This window comes from Talaromyces atroroseus (assembly GCF_001907595.1).
Source record: "Talaromyces atroroseus strain IBT 11181 chromosome Unknown scaffold_12, whole genome shotgun sequence".
In the NCBI taxonomy this organism is placed as follows: Eukaryota; Fungi; Ascomycota; class Eurotiomycetes; order Eurotiales; family Trichocomaceae; genus Talaromyces; species Talaromyces atroroseus.
Window position 1 is genome coordinate 860,532 of NW_017971444.1, and position 18,891 is coordinate 879,422.

The following is an 18,891-nucleotide window of genomic DNA, read 5'->3' on the forward strand; positions in this document are numbered from 1 at the left end:
TGCCGCATCGATGTCATCAGTATCCAATCACAGCGCGGCATGCCTGGTGGTTGGTGCAGGCCTGGACTGCATTGTCTGGTCCGTTTCGTCAGTGGCCCAAAAACACCGCGCATCCTCTGGAAGGATATGGAGCTGCCTGCTGCGGTGGTGGCCATTCACTTGATACACATGGCACACCGTCAGTAGGCATCCGCATAAGGATACCCTCCAGCAAGTGTGACTAATTAAAAGTCTGAAATGGAGTGGCTGGGAACTTGCGTGCAAGCAAGAACCTCAGCGCTTACCGCCTACTTCCGCCATGTTGCTAAGGCACCAACGGCGCCCTGAGGAGAGCCGCGGGGTAGTTTCGGATTATCTTAAATCCGGCGGTGCAGCCACGCTTCTTAAGTAATCAATGCCCCGCCAATCAGCGGCGTCCCATTGGTAGAACTCCAGAAGAAAGCCGTGGAAGGAAGCCGCAGCCACGAGAAATTACTACGAAGTTCTTGACTTTTGTTCCATCCAACAAAAATAAAACAGCACAACATATCTACACACGCCCCGTTCTCAATCAAACATAATTCTATACCCCAGCAAATCCCTATCATCATGGACCGCGGATTAAGTGAACTCCTCAAATGGAGTGTCGAAAACTCAGAAGCCTCGAGGCAGTCAGTGACCAACTCCGACGACCCGTCTGCGGCTCGCATTTCATCGCCCAATGGCTTGAACGAAGCGGCATTGAGGGCGCTCATGGGCGGCCCCTCGGATGCCGACCTCATGAAGGAATCTATTGCGGCCCTGCTCTCGGACGAGGTCGACTTGGAGAACAAGATGATCGCATTCGACAACTTTGAGCAACTGGTGGAGACGATTGATAATGCCAATAATATGGAACCTCTTGGTCTGTGGACGCCTCTTGTGGGGTTTCTTCAACACACAGAAGCAGATATGAGGCGCATGGCTGCGTGGTGTATAGGGACTGCAGTGCAGAACAACGAGAAAGGTCAGGATAAAGTACGTAAAAGCTTTTACCTTCCCCAAAGCGCGTGAAACGAAGCATCATACTAACGCCTGGACCCAACATTAGTTACTCGTTCTTAATGTCCTTCCTACCTTAGTATCGCTTGCCACGACAGATCCGGATTTGAAAGTCCGCCGAAAATCCATCTACGCTATTTCCTCTGCGGTTCGCAATTATCAACCCAATATGGACGAGGTCGTGTCACATTTACCCCCGCAATACAAACCAGCGGAACATGTTGATGCCGGAGATATGGAAGCCATCGACAATATTTTAAATCGGCTGCGAGGTGGCCCAGTTTGAGCATGCCATATGATATGGAGATATGAAACCTGAATTGAGAGAGTGCCTATCAATGCATACATGCCTGGGCAGTTTTACTTGCGGCGGCGACCAGCCAGTCTAGGCAGCATATCTGCAGGCAAGGCTATTAACTATCTCTCAGCAATGCTTAGTAACAGCTGCTGGAGGAATTTGATACTCACGGATGTTATCTAGGCAGTAAAATTCGTGCCCCATACGAGATATGACAGCGACCAGCATACACGGGTTAGCTCTGTCAAATCACGAGTGAAGCGCCAGAAGTAACTAAGTCAATTAGAAGGAAGAATCAAAGTGAAATCAAATTCTCATATTGAATCAGTTAACCTGTAGTTACATGTCCATAAAAAGGGATAAACTAGTCATAAGAAAGAAAGCTAAGCGTCATTTGACATCTGTACGTGACCGCACTAGTCCCTTTCAGGCTACACCAACCAGTCCCGATCGGATAAAGACGAAGGCTACAGCTCCGCAGGGTCGCAACTCAACAACAGCTCAAAGCAACACGACGCAACGTACATCTAACCAAATCCACAAAATCAAGAATACACACATCATGGAATCAGAAAACCGTCTTTGGCGATTCACAAAGCCTGAATGGCTCAATAACTCAACCGTCCGAACAGCCGGAGTCTATACATCTGGCGCATTGGTATGTCTACAACTTCCCTTCCTTTCTTGCAATAGAGCTAGCTAATAAACGGCGGTGGAAACATAGTTCTCGCTCGGTCTCTTCTTCCTCATCGATGTCTCTGCCTTCTCCGCAAGTTCCAAGAACGGGTCGAATGTGCATGTGAAATTCGTTGATTGGATTCCTGGCATCTGCTCCGCGTTAGGCATGCTGGTGATCAACTCAATCGAGAAGTCGCGCTTGAGTGCCGATAGCTTTAGTTATAGTGGCAGTGGAGTGACTTGGAAAGCGCGATTTGTGCTCTTTTTGGGTTTCGCGTTGCTGGCTGGTGGGTTGGCTGGCAGTGTGGTGAGTTTGCCTTACCTCCCCCGTCGGTTTCGTTTTTCCCGCTTCCTTTATAGTTTATGATCTGGATGACTGATTGAGGTTTGTTTAGACGGTCATGGTTCTCAAATATGTCATGAAGAATTACCCACTGCCGACGTTGTACTTTGGTATTGCGAATGTTATTGCCAATGCTTTGGTTATGCTCAGGTACGTCTATTACTCTCCCGCCCTTTCCAACCCCCTTGAACTCGCTTCAGGCCTGGCTCAATGCTGATGTCTCTTTTCAGCTCTGTCGTTCTGTGGATCTCCCAAAACATCGAGGACGATTATACATACAACCTTGCTCTATAAATTTGTAGAGAAAGTCCGACTCTACTGTTTCGTTATCCCCATTGGCCTAGGCTAGACAACTATCATCCATTGTTGTCATGCCCTGATACAATATGTAACTGAGATTTGGTCTCTTTTAGAGCTCTTACTATTCGCTGCAACTTTTCGACTTTGGGGCGTCTTTGTCTGGTTGGATTATTTATAACTTATAACTTGTATGAGAATGAATCTATGTATTTTTTGTTGATTAATGCGTTCAATGGATCAAGTTTTTATTTTCTTTTTCTCTTTATTTGAGTTGGGTAGGTATCAACTTCACGGATTGACTACCTAGGTATTTTCCATGTATCTATCAATGGGCAAATTTTAAATCGAGGACTTGTGATATTCTCATTGACATTAGATATGTCCTTTACTTTACTTTCCTTTTTCTGCATTTCTATTCTCCGGCTCTTTCTTTCTGCTACTATACATCTTTGTTTATTGGAGGCTAAGTGAACCTATTATTTTCTTCCTCCTAAAAAAACATACCTGTGATTCCACCCCCCCTCCCTTCTCCCTATTGCAACGGCCCAGGTTCAGTCTTTGATCTGTATAGGAGATGTTGAGAAATTCATTACTAGATTGTTCCATGGTTCTTACTAGTCAACAGGTCTATGTTATCTTCTAGATCCTTGCTTATGAGAATATAAGAAGGGTCTTCGAAAAATAGCAATTATGCATTTTGAAGCGTTTTCAAGCACCTGAACAATAGAAGGGATAGAAAGAAGAGAGAGAGGACCTATTTACATCTTCACCCTCCTCAGTTGGTCTGCATTCTTACTACCTCCCTGGCTATGCCTTACAAGGACACTCAGCTTGTAATTGGCGGCGGGAGCCCCATGACTCCTTTTATAGCCTGGAATTGTGTGACCAAGTCCTGAACACTTCGACAACGAGAAAGGTCAGGCACCTCCACAGGATGTAGCGCCAGGGATGGAGTTGATATCGTGGTGCCGGAGGTGGAGGCCTAGTTGGTTCTGTCGGAAGTTGGGGTGCACTGATGATAATCGGTGGTGGAATTGGACTTGTGAATGCATATGATTCTGGAGTGCTTGGGCTATGGCCTGATCCTATGAGCGATGGAGTGGCTCTTCGTGCCGGAGTTTGTGTTTCTGGATCATCAATACGATTCCTCTCTGAAGAGAGTGGCATGACTGAAGCGTCCTGAGTGACAGGAGACTCATAACATGACTCCAACCCATCGGAATGGGACGAGTCTTCTTCACGGCTGGTGATGCTTTCCAATGGTGTTTCATTCTGGTCGTTCTGGGGAGGCGCCCTTGCTTGGTCTTTTCTGTTGGCACAAAAACGAGACTGAAATTCGCTCATTAGGAGCTTAAGATGCTCCAGAGCCTGGTGAACTGCTCGCTGAAGGGATTGGCCGGCGCCGTACATGGCTTGATTTCTTTTTCGACCAACGGCGAGGAGAAACCGTGGAGCGTGGCCCAGAATTCGGTGATGGCCTTGGAGGCTTCATTCACCACATGCATCCATTCATCGATTCCCATTTTCAGAAGTTTCCAGCGTTCAAACGCAGCTTCATTATTGTCTCGCCTTTTTGCTTGCTTGCTCACCCGGCTGCGAAGCTTATTCAAGCATCCCTGCAGCTCTTTCTGCAGAGTCTCCAATGAAGCCACTGAATCATAGAGTTGTTGGTCATTTGAATCCGTCTGCTCAACCATTTTATACAGCTGCGGGACCATCAGTCCCTGGACCAGCCGATATCGATCCACAATCGTATTGAGGTTGCGCTCCGCTGTCTGCTATGCATTTCGGGGCTCCGGCGGCTGATGTATGGAGTAGTTTACTTGACGGACAACGCCTCTAATCCAACGCTCAATCTCGTCTTTTGGCTACTCCAGTGGACATTGTGATAGTGAGCGTGGCGTAATGGTGATTGGCGCTCTTCATGACTTGATCCGCAGATCCAACCACTCCTTCGTGCACCTGGACTAAGCCATCGGGGCGGAGACTGCGAGTGCACATGGAGCTCAAGGCCTGAGCTTCAGCCCTCAAGCAAACACAGCGACTGTGGTGTTCATAATATCTTGAGAAGAGATTGTCTTTCTCTGGTCGCTGAATGGTGTGCACCCCGATATTCTGGATGGTTTCCTGCAGATCCAGGCTCTGCCTCAACTTTGATCCTAGTCGGGTTATTGCACTTTGAAGTATGGGAGGTGGATATGCGGGTTGGCCGGTCATTTCGAAGCCACGGTCTGTTATTTTACTCTCCCTATAAGGCACAACCTTCGTCCCAAGGACCACGTCACCCAAGCGAACATGGGTGAGCCGCCTCCAATCCTGACAAGAAGCATGAACCAGATTGCTGGGAAAGTACTTCTCATATCAGATGCAATCTTTGCTGCGCGAAGCTGTCCGTGGGCTCCAGCTGCTGGACAGTTCATGACCACGAGATGGTTGCCAGTGCGTCCGATATCACAGCCACGGACAATATAAGTCGAATCATCTGTCTCGTCGGACTTCGTCGAACATTTTGATCGCTTCGTAGAACTCGCTTGGGAGGATACATATCCAGCCGATGAGGTGGTTGATTAGGGCTACGGCATCCTCTTGTGCTGCTGACTCGGACTCAGGCATTATGGTTTCAAGAATGAATATTAGATCCAGATATTTGACAGAAAAAATTTCCGAAGAAAAATACGGAGGAACATGAGATATTTAGAATACTTAGGTGCTATGTACTATTACTTATATGGGAAGGCTGACTTGAGCAAGCAGAAACTACCTACTATATCAAAGCTTTGCCCATGATTCGCTGCTCATACAAGAAAAAGGGGATTTGAGACCCGGGTGATGCGGCTCAACTTGCATGGATGGCAGAGGAATATGTTCAGAAAAAGCAAACAAGAATGCGCTCAAGCCCCCCTAACCCCTGCGCAAAGGGTTCAGCTGTCTTTCATAGGTTACACAAATGTTGCCCTGCCTGCAAAGCATAGAGGTTTGTTTTTGTTCCCGCGCAGGACTCGACATGCATGCGATGCGGTACCTGGATCTGCCAATGTATGTTGGATTTCCGACTACGTGGAGATCATTGACCTTTGATAGTTTGTACACACCAGACAGGGTTTTCATTAACTCATTACTCATTACTATACTTCAAACCCTGAAAACGCTTTGCATGCAAGATAATCAGCACAATTCTATATACAATCGAGTACATATATACAAATAATCAGCTATTAGGCATCAACCGGAGCCCTGATTCAACTGGTCATCACAAAACAACTTCAGAATCCCATCTATTATGTTAGTTGCCGTATCCTTGGACAAAATCGGTGTTGCGCAGCGACGAGTATAAGTGCTATCAGGTGTATCACTATGGCTAGTCTCAAGAAAATCCGTGGTGGCTATTTTCAGGTAGTGTCGGAGAGCGAATGTTGCGGCTCTGTATGTTGCGTGATACATTGCTTTAAATTCTTCTTCTTCTGTGGTGGCAGCGGTGTATTCTGGGATGTTGGCGTCTTGGTGTGGGTAGCTTTCAGGTTCAGTGACGAGGGCAGCGGGCTTGGTGGGCCGGTTTGCTTTTCGGTGATACCCATATAAACGCATGCAAGTCAGAATTGTGCGGGTGATTAGGTCTTTATTTCTTGTCACGAGCGCTTCTGCATTCGCCGGTGGCGACGATGATAATAGCTGTGACTCTGATTTCGAAGCTGCATCGTGCATGCTCGGAGCCGGCACAACCGACTGACTGCGAGTAAGCTCGTCATTAGGCGTATGCATTGTCGAATTCGGGTTTGGCTTGATCTCTCTACGACCAAGCATGCTTTTCGACGATCCAGGTCTAGCCTTCTCGCCCAGACTAGTGTTCTCTCTAGTTTTGCTCAAGTGACTGCCGCCGAGGGAGAGCGAGCGAGCTCTACGCGACTCCAGCTTCTCTAGTTCTGGGCTGTTGAGTTCCTCTACTTCTCGCTTGATCTTTATTGAAGACAGCTGCGATGATGCCTGGGACTTTGCATTGGCCATCATCCGAGAAACCCCTTCACCACCCCGTTGTCGAACACGACGATGGTGCTGTGCTGCTCCTTCGAAGAGGGACAATATACGCTTGCGCTTGGGGCTCGGTGAGCGTAAATCTGGCAGGAAATGCGCAAATGCATCCTTGCTGGATTCCGCATCATCTTCAGCCGCGCTTGAGGGCGGCGAAGGCAGGTCTTGTACCTTCCGTACATAAGTCGCTGCCAGCGGCACAGCATATAACCGTAGGTCTCTTTTGATCTTCAAGTTTTGTTCATATGCACTGCCATCTCCTACAAGGGAAGACGAGTCTGGAGGTGAAGGTGGGCGGGTTTTTGCGTCATAACTAGGTGATAGTATTCCGTAGATGAGAAGGTCCGATACATTGTTGTTATTATCGGTTTCCGGATAGGTTCGGTTTGTTGGCATGTCTACACCAACCAGCAAGCCCACTGGACATTGGAACGTGTTAAAGCGCTCAAAGGTCTCCCCATCCTCCTCGTCGTCCAGCCAAATGCCCGCAACTAGCCGGGCTTTGAGCCATTCCGACGTTTCTTCAGTGTTGGCATGAAGCTCGACACTGGGTCCAGCTCGAGCATAGAGAGGGATAAGCGCTGGGTTTACCAAGCTGCGTAGTGAGAGCCTGGCTCCTTTTGGTAGGACAGTTTCTTGCCGTTGGGATGTGTTCACAAGCTTGATTTCTAGGACAGATTAGAAAGTCGGTCAAAAAGCAATGACGCCTAGGCAGCTTACGGAGGTCAGGGCTGGTGTCGGTGCTGATACTGCCCGACCAGACTTCCATTCCGTCTATATTAAAGCAGTCTCAATCGCATCACCCAAAATTGCGTTCACGGATTTCGTTGCACATAACCTCAGCTATAACAGATTGACAGCGTGATGCGAGCAGAGCAGCGTTGTTCCCGCATCGCGGCACGCGTCGCGGCCATACGCCAGATCACGTGCATTTGGTGATTAAGTAGTTATTGAACCTATCAAGCATTTCTCGCTGTAGAGGGGAATACAAATTCATGGCAAAGATCAAGCAAGTATGATCGACTAATTGGTTTTTATATCATTTCTTCAAATTGCATCTATAGCCTTCCAACCTAATAAATCATGTTGTACATCGTGGCTTGATCGCACCCAGTAAATCATCATATTGCTTTACAAGAGCAAGGAAGCATAGTAAATCGAAAAGAAAAGACCATGCCCAAAATACAAAGTCAATGCCGATTGCATTCTGTCTCAAATGCTAATTCCGTAGCTGACTATAACGGTCCAGGAGCAATCCAGTGCGGCAGAGAACTTCCCACGTTCCTTTCTCTTGCCTCTCCGTCATTAAAATTCTTCCTGTTCCTGGAAAAATGTAGTGAAGCTAATGATAGTCCCGTAGATTAGAAGACCGCCAAGGATGGACATTATCATCGCAGGGTATCCGATAGCACCGCAATGAGCCAGGACCGTTGGAAGGGCTGTTGTTGTCGAAGCAATGGAAGTTAGTATATCCGCATATCAAACCATTGTAATATTTGTTCTAAAGCAGAGAAGGGATATTCGTCTAAATATTGCCTACCTATACCCATAAGCACCAAAAACCCCGTTAAGAAGCGACCAAAGTCTACGATCGCGTTTCCTGAGCTCTCAATAAAGTCATCCGGGTTACCGCAGTGACTGCAGATCCAATTCGGCAACGGCGCGATGATATATGTTGCGACGACGAGGAGCGTCAAGTACTGCTGCCATATTGCGGCCGATAGGATGACCAGTAAGAAGCCAATGGCCAAGATCTGTAGGGCTCTGCAGGTCAGTAGCTGTTCTTCTTCCCCCACTCGCGGAAATGAAAGCCGCCAAACTCACAAATGACAGAACTATTATCGTGCGCAAGCCTTGAGTAGCCATCTCGACTACTGGATCTGGGGTGTATTCACTGTTCGGTGTTCGCTGTTATTTATAACAATGCCGCCGAGTGAGCGTAGCGCCGGAGCCGGCTTAAAAAAGCTTGAAGATCGATCAGGTCGCGATGAGGATCCCATGCGATGCCTCCTGTATAGAAGATGTCTCGAATCAGACCGTTGTAGGGCTGAGCTATTATATCTGGTGCCTGGTGATGTCTGCCTCCGCGTCGATAAGAGAGGCGGATCATCATGGATGCCGAAGCTTGGCGCTGGTCACGGCTGCAAACAAAGCAAACCTGCTCTTTCCCCATGGACCAACACAACAGCTCGACAATCAACACTGCTTGCTTCTCCCTGCTTTGGCTGTCTCAGAGCTCGCAAATATTCACCTGCGTATAATCGATTTCGGGCAGTCCTTTCGGCGGCATGGACCATTCACAGGATGTCCACCTCGAAGAAGTCTTTTGGCGATCGCCTCAGCACGTGCAAATGATGGGAGGATATCTGCATTCAAATAATAGTAAGAGGAGCTTTGCCTAATTGCCTTTCTTTTAAGTACGTACCGAGATCTAACACCCCTTTGTGCAAAAGTTCTTTTCTATTTTGCAGAGTCCCCATTCTTTGACGCAACCTCCAACAATGCATCGCTAGCAATCCAGGCAAACTACAACGAGGCTTTTCGCCATTTTATAGAGACGCGGGACTCTTTTGAAGGCAGGCTCAAGACGATGCAGGGATTGGAGTTTATGGTAGCATATGACCCGTTAGAAGCTGCAGCGCAGTCGGAGACTCAGTTCGCCCGCGAACCATCGAATATCTGGGTGATTCGCAAACAAATGAGACAGAAGCGGCCGGGAATGGAAGACGACGTCGTTGTGCTCTCAACATACTATGTTGTTGGTGATGCAGTTTACATGGCGCCTGCAGTCTCGAGCGTCATTGGAAATCGAATAGTGAGTATGAATACGAGGGTACTTTTTATATTCCCCAGAGCTTACAATGAGTCGGTTTAGCTTTCCGCTGTCACATCACTTACGAGACTAATGCATGTTGCTTCCCCTCTTCCTATCTTCACACCGTCATATGGCCATACATACATGCCACCCGGCCCCCGAGCGGCAGACGCTCCTCAGGCAGCATCTCAATCTCAGCAAAGCAAGGAGTCGACCCCAATGCCCGAGTCTCAAAGTACCGCGAAAGCATCTTTGACTGCTGGCACTACGAATATTAAAGACACCTCTTATCAAGACACGCGTGGTTTAATGGAGGCGTTAAACCTCCTCTCCCGATACGGAGATGAATACATGGACGAAACCCCATTAACAGGCGAACCGGGTTCATTCATATTGTCCAAATCCGCCGATGCTGCTAGCAGTACTTCTGCTCGGCGAGGTCCCAAGACAAATATGCATGCGCCTGCAGTCCCTCGAAAACCTGGGACTCCAGCGGTCGGAGATACCTCAACTCCTTCGAGAGGCATGGAATAGGCAAAGTGACTTTTCTATTCTCTCCCCTTTTTCTCTTTTTCTCCCTCTCCTTTTCACGGGAGCGATAATTAGAAGGTTTTTGGTTGATACCCGGGAAATTCATTGCTTCCCATGTTCCTTGACTTTATTTTCGTTCCTTGTTCATATCTTCTTTCAATCAGAAAAATCTTGAAAGTGGGACGATTCTTCCCGGGTCCATGCTGTAGATCATCCATGCTGTAGATCATCCATGCTGTAGATCAAAACAGCGTAGATCTTTTTGAGCTTTTTGGTCTCTCTGATGCATTAGATCTAAAATTTTAAATATCTTGACTGGTTTGCTTTCTGATAAAAAAGAATGCGGGGTTGGTGAGACCGGGAGTCACGCCGGTGGATACCTATTTTCAGTATTTTGTGACTTCTTTTTTTTCCCCACCCCTGCTCCTTATCTAGCCCTACCGTGAAACCTCATAGCCTTTGCTTCATACTCATTCTCTCATGAGTCTTTGGTATTAAGAGTTTGCGGACATTGGAACCTTGGGAATTGACGTATATATATTTCTATCGAACCCACTGTCACGCCCCGCATCGAATCATCCAGGTAACTGCGCGCAGAAGGCGGTGTTCATAAAACATACCTTAAGAAAGAGGTCCAAAAAAAAAGGGGAGGGGGCCTTGGAAGCAAGCCAAAATGAGTGCAACAGAGTCCCAAAAGGAGAAGCCAGCTGTTGTCTGTGTTTTGTAAGTGATCCTTACCTGACCAGCAAAGTGAACAACTCTAAGTTCTGTAAACAGCTGTGGATCAGTTGCAGGAAATGATCCTAGACACATGCAAGCAGCCAAGGAGCTTGCACGGGCTTTCCACGAGCAGAACGTCCAGCTCGTCTATGGCGGTGGTACCAAGGGTCTCATGGGCCAAGTTGCACGCGAACTCGTAGCTTTATCAGGGCCCCAAGCTGTGCATGGAATCATTCCCAAGGCCCTAGTCAAGATCGAACCAGGCTACGACCAGCAACAAGGAGAGAACAACAGCAACAAAACGCAAGAAGGCACCGGCAAGACTCACGAGCGCGTAGTTCCGCAGAACGATAAGCGCACCGAAATCATCGAAGCTGAGTTCGGCATTACCACTATTGTCCCAGATATGCACACCCGCAAACGCCTCATGGCCACCAAGGTGATAGAAGGTGGTCCGGGGTCGGGCTTTGTCACTCTGGCAGGCGGATTCGGTACGATTGAAGAAGTCATGGAGATGACAACCTGGAACCAACTTGGTATTCACAAGGTGGGCGTAGTGCTGCTAAATCTCAATGGGTATTGGGATGGGGTGTTGCAGTGGATCAAAAATGCGGTCGAGGAAGGGTTTATTAGCCGTGCGAATAGCGATATACTTGTTTCAGTGACGGATGTGAAGGATGTTTTGCCCAAGTTGAGAGACTATAAGGCTAGTGTTGATCGGTTTCAGTTGACATGGGGAGAGGAGTAACCCATTTCTCTGTTCAGCATGTCCATATGTGTTACTGCTATTGTTTTACGTATACAAAGATCATCAGGTATAGATAAACACGAGGAATATATGAACGCATGAATATACACACGTCAGGCAGACCTGTCACTGATACTTTACGTTTTAATCAAGCATACCTTTTCATTCTCTCCACATCGTAATATAGATGAGGGCTGATGATCTATCTGAAAAAGAATGAGAACAAATGTATTGAAAGGTTCATTCACACTGATCACTGCGTATCGACCTCCATTTCACCACCCTCTGTAGCTCCACCGTCCAACGCCTCCAGCAAAGCGGCAATATCCTGTCCATCATAAAGCTTAAATTTCTCAAGTTTAGTATTCTTCACAGCCGAAGAAGATGCTGACGTCGTGTCCTTGGGCACCAAACCCACAACTCCAACCGCAGTGTTATCAACCGTAAGCTCCTTATCCTGGGAAAGAGTCTCCCTCAACGCCTTGAGTCCATGATTAATCAGCTCCTCGCGAGAAGAATCCGCAAACTCGGCCAAGTTCCTCTCCAGATAGGTACGAGCCATCTGTGACCGGGCGCCAATCGCACATGCCACCATCTCCTGCGTAAGGCCCGAGGGCTGGAACTCGAACAGATGCGGACCTGCGTCGTCGACGCCTGCAACAAGAAGGCCGACACCGTAGGGCCGCTTGCCGTAATGTTGTGTGTTGGTTTGTGCGCGGTCCCCGATTTGGCTCACAATTCGGTCTAGCGGGATTGCGCGGCCGTATGTCATCCGTGAACCGAGGGATTGCTGTTTCATGAAGTTGGAGAGGACGCGGGCATCGGACGAGAGACCCGCGATGGCGATGCCCATGTGTGTGTCGATTTCGATCACTTTCTTCTGGAAGGAGGATAGTTCTTCTGCGTTTCGCTATATATAAATCCAAAAGAAAGACATTAGTTAGAAAATCATACTTTCAATGTAAAAGCAGAGGAAAATATATTGGATGAAAAAAATATACCTTCAATCCCACGAGAACAGCATGTGTCTTGCTAACTAATCCGACCACAACGGAACCTTGCTTGACAGCTTCTTGAGCATATTCCACCTGGAAAATACGACCTTGCGGCGAGCTGTAATTACGGTCAGAAATCCCATTCCTTTTCAGTATTATTTGTTTTCAAAGCTTGATGATGAGGCTCTGGGGCATTTTCCCTTACAAGGTCACCGAATCGTTATCGTAATTGTTTCTGAACATCGTTGTGTAGAGATGACGGTAGGAAGAAACAATATAATAGAATGTGATTTAAGATATCCTCTCTTCTTTGCAGCTGTTCTCGTGTCAATGGAAGAACGGTCTGCGGTAATAGTGTTTGATGATGCGAAGGTGACTGTTGTTCTGCGATGTTCCAGGCAGTAACAGCGACGCGGAGGTAGCTGAGGCCTCAGGCTAGCTCTAAGGCGTGCTAGTCCTGTTTGGGGTAAGCTTGCAAATAAGCAGCCTCAGGCCGCTTTTCCGCGAGATCATCTACAAAATCACATCCATTTTGTTTTCCCTTGTCACCTGAATCACTTGCTTGGGTTAAATACAATAAAGGACTTTGCAATCAAGAATTCACATAAATACGAATCAGACTCAGAAATAATCAACTCATAACTCGTTACCTAAATGCATCGCCGTGCTGAACGTGGATATCAAATCTATACATGTTAACATCTCATATTGTTTCAATTTCCCGTCCCTGTCATCCATGGATATATGCGTCTATATAAGGGAATCATATCTCATAACAGCCATAAACCCCATAGAACTGAACCTAGATAGCATTTCAGACACGAACCTTTCAAATCGACATAACGACAACGGAACGAAAACTATACTTACAGAAAATCAGATAATTCGATGAATTCAATGTATACAGGCTATACGAGCCACTGGACATGTTTTTTTGTAAGTCGGTTTTGTTGAGGTCACTTATGTTAGTTGTTAGCTTCGTTCACATATTGGAGCTCTGGTTACTTACCTGGACACCACGACTGGCCATCCGTCTTCGTAGGCGAGATAGTTATATCCGACTAATGCGTCCTATATAGATAGATGTGTAAGAAAGCTTGTCTGACTGATAGTTAGGGCAAGGCACTTACTTCATCCGAAACGCCTATGCTCATATTCACTAAAAGTCGGTTAGTGCGACATATATGCAGAAAGAAGCAGGAAAAGTAAGCATACTGTAATGGTAAAACAAAACATCCTGGTCAGAATCAATACTGAGCACGCCACAGCTTCCAGGAGCATAGACTTGACCATGATTATTAGACCCATAAACGGTAGTTCCGCCGCCGTCCAGCAGCGATACATTATCCTTGTCTACATATGGACCGGAGATGTCTAAGGACCGGCCCATTTGGATTGAATATCTGAGAGGACAAGAATTGAGAAACACACTCATATATATAGAGAGATAAATAGATAAAAGAAATCACTCACTCGGTCCCTGGAGTAGGAAGATCATCGAGTTCCAGCTCACAACAGTAGCCCCTACTATACCACAGATAGTAATAAGGGGCTTTGTAGCTAATCCACGATCCCTCTTCCGCAGTAAAGTTGGTATTCAAAGATAAATGCGAGGCATCAGGTTCCTGTGCATATTCCACGGACAGCAAATCATCCGACAAGCGGACCTGCCATATATCTGACCAGTAGCTACCAAACGCCAAATACACCTGGTTGCCAACGACTGGATCAACAATGACACTGGGATCAAGAGCGTTAGAGATGTTATACGGATAAACACCCGCATACTGGCCGGAGACGGTGTTGATCAGAGCCCCGTGATCAGTCCAAGATCCTATTTTGAGGGAGTCTGAAGTCGCAACGCCAATAGAGCTATTGCGTGTATCGATCGTGGATACGCAATAGAAACAATAGAATGTGCCGTTATACTGAATCACAGTCGGGGCCCAGGGTTCAAACCGGTCTCCTTTGTCAATCACACTTGGTCTTCGATCCAAAACTTGACCGGCAGGTCTCCATGGCCCACCGAGATTGGAGGCTCTGAAATACTGAATTCCGCCACCGGTTTGGAAAAGGTAGTATTCATCGTTGTGTATAATGATACTTGGATCTCGGGCTTGGTGGTTTGTTATGTATGCAAGAGGGAATGTGGATGAATTGGATAATGTCTGAGCTGTCGATGTCGTTGTTGTTGAAGTCAGGATTACTAATACCAGTAATAACGTATAGGGAGCCACGCCCAAGGCCCCATGGGCCGACAGCAACATTGAATCGAGATATATTTTGCAGGGTTTGCACTGGTGGGTTGTATTTTCCATCTATTTCATGGTGGAATCTGAACATTATTTGCCTTATCATTCCCTCATATCGACGGATAATGATAATTTATGAAATTTGAAAGCAGAGGAAGATACGAGGAATAAGTATCATCTATAGCGAGTAGATCGCAAGTGAAGAAGTGGATAACCTTTTGTAAGAGCTGACTACGTACTTGCAAGTCTTGGAGTCTTGGTACTCCGTAGACCATCATAATTTACACCGATACCGAGACTTATGGTAGATCAAACAGAAAGAACAGAAAAGTGGGTATGAGAGGGAGGTCAATCAGGAGGAATGACACAAGGAGAAGAAATCGATAGTGACGGTCTAGGCAAGGGCATGTAGCCCTAGTCCAAGATTTTTGTTCCCACCCCAAACTCTCCAAGTCTGGTTAATTGATCTCAAGAATTTCTGTTGGCTGTTTGAAGGGTGCCCCTCCTTGATTGAATTAAGCACCCCAGCCAGTCGGAGTCGATGGTAGCCCAAATACATGCACGAGGCTGACGGCAGGGAATAAATAATCTATGTACAGCCTCAGGCAGGAAAGGAATGGCGGAGGTTGTTTTAGGGCTTATCGAAACCTAATCTACCCGCGGGGCTATGCTGGTTCGGGTAATCGAGGTTCCACTTTCTCTCGAGTTACCTGACCCGGACTAGCCTGACTCTTTCCAATGCGTAATTGACTTGCGAGTCGTAACCCATCTATATACGTACTATACCTGGTAAATGCAAAGATCATCGTCTATTGACTACTCATTCGAGCTCAGGCCGAATTCTGTCAAGTGAAGTCGTCACTCCGGGAAGGCGGCCGGCTTTGGGCTCTTACCCTTTTCTTCGCTATTCTATCTCTGATTACATAGGCCAACCGTCAACGTTCTAGATCTACTAGTATCCCGCACTAAAGTTGTGGGTAGTTGGATAACAAGAAAAGATTGCGTGATAATGACTCTAAGTGCCCGTAAGGCATCGATCTCATATACTTGCTATGCAGTATTTGAACGTTCTATAGTATAGCACTGCCACGACCAACACTGCTACCCGTGGACGCCACACACATTCATGAGTCATGGTCCAAATGCTGACAGCACTGCCACTGCCACGTCGACTCTTAGCTGTCTAATCGCCAGTTGTACCGCAAGTTGGGGTTGTATTGAATGTAATGTAGTGCCTAAAGTCTGGGAACTGTCGACTATCCCGGTACCCTTGAATTAGGCAGCGGGCATGACGAGCAATTTTTCAAAGTAAGTACCGCGATTATATAACTGGAGAGAGGAAACAAACACCATGGCTATTGATTGTTCAGTGCTCATTGACCTTGCTTTCGCTATCTGACACGTCATAAATCTCTCGAAAAGCCAACTATTTGATTTGACTTCAATACATGCAAGCGTTCCGGACGATCCATGACCCACAAATCACTTCTTATCCAATTGCTTCAATGTGGTCTGTAACAACGCAGCTGTACGTACTAGTGCCGTAATAGATGGTGTTCCCATCATCTGACGATTCTCCAGTACTCAAAGTGTCTCCGTATTGCCAAAACATATCGCCCGCCATGCCCGCTGTGTCGAGAGAGGTGGCTTGCCACGGTGCCTCAATTGCGCATTGGTTATAGCTTACTCCGAATTCTTCGAGAATGCATGGCTTGCCTATGGCTGCACAGGTGGCTCCGTGCGTTGATACCCAGCTGCTACCCCAAGTTTCGGCTTCACCCCCTAAAGTTATAGGTCAGTTAATTCGTCAGGAAGTTCTTTCCCCCCTAGCATTGCAATTTCCATTCACCAAGAATTTTCGCGGATATACGTACAACTGTCTGGATATAAATGGATAGTACCAAAGTCGATAGTCGGAATTGAAAGGAGAGCGGTAAAGTTGGTTCCTTCGTTAAACGAGTACGGATATGAGCCATCCGATCCGGCAGTCAAACCAAATCCCTCTAAGAGAGAAGTGTAAGTTTATATCCTTGCATCTTAACTAGCACTGATCGTCAAGAAAGTTTAGTAGTTCGACTCACCAATCCCGGTCGTCACCATGTGGTTTGGATCCAGAGATTTGATGTAAGCACTCGTGGTCGCCGCCCAGTCAGTGATGACCGATGTATCGCATCCATTACAGCGTGGCTCATTGCCAAGTTCCCAGGCAAATATTGCCGACGACGAACTATACCGACTTACCACCGCCTCGATGTACGCTTGATAAACTTCCTGAATCTCAGTGGTGTTATACCAAGTTGTCTGCGAGCCTCCAAACGCAGTTACATACGCATTCATGCCCCCATAGTCATTCCAGTTATTGACAAAAGGAATGATAAGCTTGACATCGTAGGCTTCGGCAGCGCTGACAACGGCATCCAGTCTCTCAAGACCATCAGCTCCCGTATTTATTGTTGCTGTGCCATCCTCAAGGAGCTGGAACCAGACCGTTCCTGAGGATGGAATGATGTTGACATCGTTGAAACCCCAGACTCGCAGAATCTTTAGGCCTGAAGATGCGATGTCACCGAGGACGTGGTCGACATCGCTGTCATCTGTCAGAAAAGGGAGCCAGTATGCGTTGGTCCCGACGTAGTAGTTTGTTACTCCGTCAATCGTGAAGTTGAGTCCGTTCACGCTAGGAAATCCAGTTGATGTTGATTTTGGTATTGATGAAGAGATGGAGGTTGATTTAGTTGTAGTTGATGACGATGATGATACTGTGGACGAAGAGGATGTCGTAGTCGTAGCCAACGTAGTGGTGCCTTTTGATCAATAAGTATACAACTATTCAAACAAACAGAAAGCTTGCCTACCTGGAACACATTGACTATAGAAAGCATTTTCATATGTGCATACATATCCTGAAATACAAACCGTAGAGCCGGAATAGCCACTTCCTCCACACTGACCGTAGGCGCCTACAGTCTGAGCTGACACAGTAGAGCAACCCAGAAGGGTAAAAACCAGGAGGGCAATTGCCTTCATTTCGCACAATTCGATTTCTGGATTTTTGCGAAGTGAACAGCGATTGAGAATTTTATCCCATGGCTAAGGATAAATGCCCGAATTTATGGCTCCACGCATATCTCTCACATTGAATTTGCGGAGAAGAAAATCGCAAAGTCAATCAAATATTTCCCCCTTCATTTGCCAAATAATAGCAAACAACCATGCCTAAATGCTCATAAGAAGGCAAGCATATCTTCCCATGGTGACATACAATTGGTGTGTCCTGCAGTAGGCCTCATGTTGTCGCGGAATCGCGGCAAGGAGGGTTGCAGTGTAGTGCAGAACCGTGCCGGGCGATGCTCTGCTCTGCTTTATTCAGATACGCTGTGTTCTTCTTAGATCACTAGGTAATTCAATATCCAACAGGGGTGAGCGGTTGTAACCACGTTACTCTGATCTTCCAAGGTTTATGAGCCGTCACTGTATACCTAGATATATAGCATGTAGAACCTATAGTACTTACACATGGTGCCCAGGTACACGCAGACAGTGGTAGTACCTTCCAACGAATCTGAACTTGATCTTCATTAATAGGATATTGAGAATTATTACCCTTGTATACCGCGTATTCTCGTCCCCGATCCTTGAATAAGGAGCTAGCTCTATGACTGGGGTCTGACGGTCTAGGCAGACAACTTCCTTAACTACATGGCTAAATAGATCAACGTCTCGCATTTGACTCGTAGGTATGTCAAATTAGTTCGAAGTCACCTATATGTAAAAAGTCTAGAGTCGGGTTTGCATGCTAGAATTATTAACAATTGGTCTACAGCTTTCTTTTGGGCCATGTGAAGGTGGTTAGTCTTTCCAGCACTAGCCGCAAGACAGCTATGCAAACCATGCATCACAGCACACTATCTCTATATGTACCTATTAATCCATTCTTTCTCTGATGATATAGCACGTGATAACTGAGTGAACGATTCGTTCTTTTGCGAACGGCAAATATAAGAGGAAAGATAATAGATATATTCGTAGTCCAAAAAGGGGGCATCCAATCATTCCAAAAACAAGTACTATGTAGGTACTCATCCCTGGCTTAATACAAATGCGTCTATACTAAACAAGGGTCTAATGTCTGTTTCTGTTCCTCTTCAAATATTGGATGATAATT

At 46.7% G+C, this 18,891-nt stretch overlaps 8 protein-coding genes across 8 annotated transcripts; 4 read left to right on the forward strand and 4 right to left on the reverse strand.

Moving 5' to 3' along the window:
• Nucleotides 1-588: 588 nt before the first annotated feature.
• On the forward strand, nucleotides 589-1,306 carry UA08_07971 (Hsp70 nucleotide exchange factor fes1; the record flags this gene model as incomplete). The annotated part of the gene is made up of 2 exons (XM_020262879.1): nucleotides 589-996; nucleotides 1,070-1,306. 2 exons carry the CDS (start codon nucleotides 589-591, stop codon nucleotides 1,304-1,306), a joined length of 645 nt encoding a protein of 214 aa, XP_020117140.1.
• Nucleotides 1,307-1,880: 574 nt separating this feature from the next.
• Nucleotides 1,881-2,633, forward strand: UA08_07972 (UPF0220 protein; the record flags this gene model as incomplete). The annotated part of the gene is made up of 4 exons (XM_020262880.1): nucleotides 1,881-1,976; nucleotides 2,043-2,303; nucleotides 2,392-2,489; nucleotides 2,570-2,633. The coding sequence occupies 4 exons, from the start codon at nucleotides 1,881-1,883 to the stop codon at nucleotides 2,631-2,633; spliced, it is 519 nt and encodes a 172-aa protein (XP_020117141.1).
• Nucleotides 2,634-5,861: 3,228 nt separating this feature from the next.
• Nucleotides 5,862-7,434, reverse strand: UA08_07973 (hypothetical protein; the record flags this gene model as incomplete). The annotated part of the gene is made up of 2 exons (XM_020262881.1): nucleotides 5,862-7,333; nucleotides 7,386-7,434. 2 exons carry the CDS (start codon nucleotides 7,432-7,434, stop codon nucleotides 5,862-5,864), a joined length of 1,521 nt encoding a protein of 506 aa, XP_020117134.1.
• Nucleotides 7,435-7,970: 536 nt separating this feature from the next.
• UA08_07974 (hypothetical protein) lies at nucleotides 7,971-8,531 on the reverse strand (the record flags this gene model as incomplete). Its single annotated transcript, XM_020262882.1, has 3 exons — nucleotides 7,971-8,104; nucleotides 8,206-8,419; nucleotides 8,490-8,531. The coding sequence occupies 3 exons, from the start codon at nucleotides 8,529-8,531 to the stop codon at nucleotides 7,971-7,973; spliced, it is 390 nt and encodes a 129-aa protein (XP_020117135.1).
• A 422-nt stretch (nucleotides 8,532-8,953) lies between these two features.
• Nucleotides 8,954-10,014, forward strand: UA08_07975 (Mediator of RNA polymerase II transcription subunit 6; the record flags this gene model as incomplete). The annotated part of the gene is made up of 3 exons (XM_020262883.1): nucleotides 8,954-9,047; nucleotides 9,137-9,480; nucleotides 9,541-10,014. 3 exons carry the CDS (start codon nucleotides 8,954-8,956, stop codon nucleotides 10,012-10,014), a joined length of 912 nt encoding a protein of 303 aa, XP_020117136.1.
• Nucleotides 10,015-10,684: 670 nt separating this feature from the next.
• On the forward strand, nucleotides 10,685-11,479 carry UA08_07976 (hypothetical protein; the record flags this gene model as incomplete). Its single annotated transcript, XM_020262884.1, has 2 exons — nucleotides 10,685-10,734; nucleotides 10,789-11,479. The coding sequence occupies 2 exons, from the start codon at nucleotides 10,685-10,687 to the stop codon at nucleotides 11,477-11,479; spliced, it is 741 nt and encodes a 246-aa protein (XP_020117137.1).
• A 253-nt stretch (nucleotides 11,480-11,732) lies between these two features.
• UA08_07977 (hypothetical protein) lies at nucleotides 11,733-14,817 on the reverse strand (the record flags this gene model as incomplete). The annotated part of the gene is made up of 9 exons (XM_020262885.1): nucleotides 11,733-12,389; nucleotides 12,481-12,592; nucleotides 12,680-12,709; nucleotides 13,125-13,160; nucleotides 13,484-13,545; nucleotides 13,605-13,633; nucleotides 13,690-13,877; nucleotides 13,948-14,647; nucleotides 14,688-14,817. 9 exons carry the CDS (start codon nucleotides 14,815-14,817, stop codon nucleotides 11,733-11,735), a joined length of 1,944 nt encoding a protein of 647 aa, XP_020117132.1.
• A 1,398-nt stretch (nucleotides 14,818-16,215) lies between these two features.
• On the reverse strand, nucleotides 16,216-17,753 carry UA08_07978 (putative mannan endo-1,4-beta-mannosidase F; the record flags this gene model as incomplete). The annotated part of the gene is made up of 4 exons (XM_020262887.1): nucleotides 16,216-16,508; nucleotides 16,601-16,729; nucleotides 16,808-17,530; nucleotides 17,582-17,753. 4 exons carry the CDS (start codon nucleotides 17,751-17,753, stop codon nucleotides 16,216-16,218), a joined length of 1,317 nt encoding a protein of 438 aa, XP_020117133.1.
• Nucleotides 17,754-18,891: the final 1,138 nt, after the last annotated feature.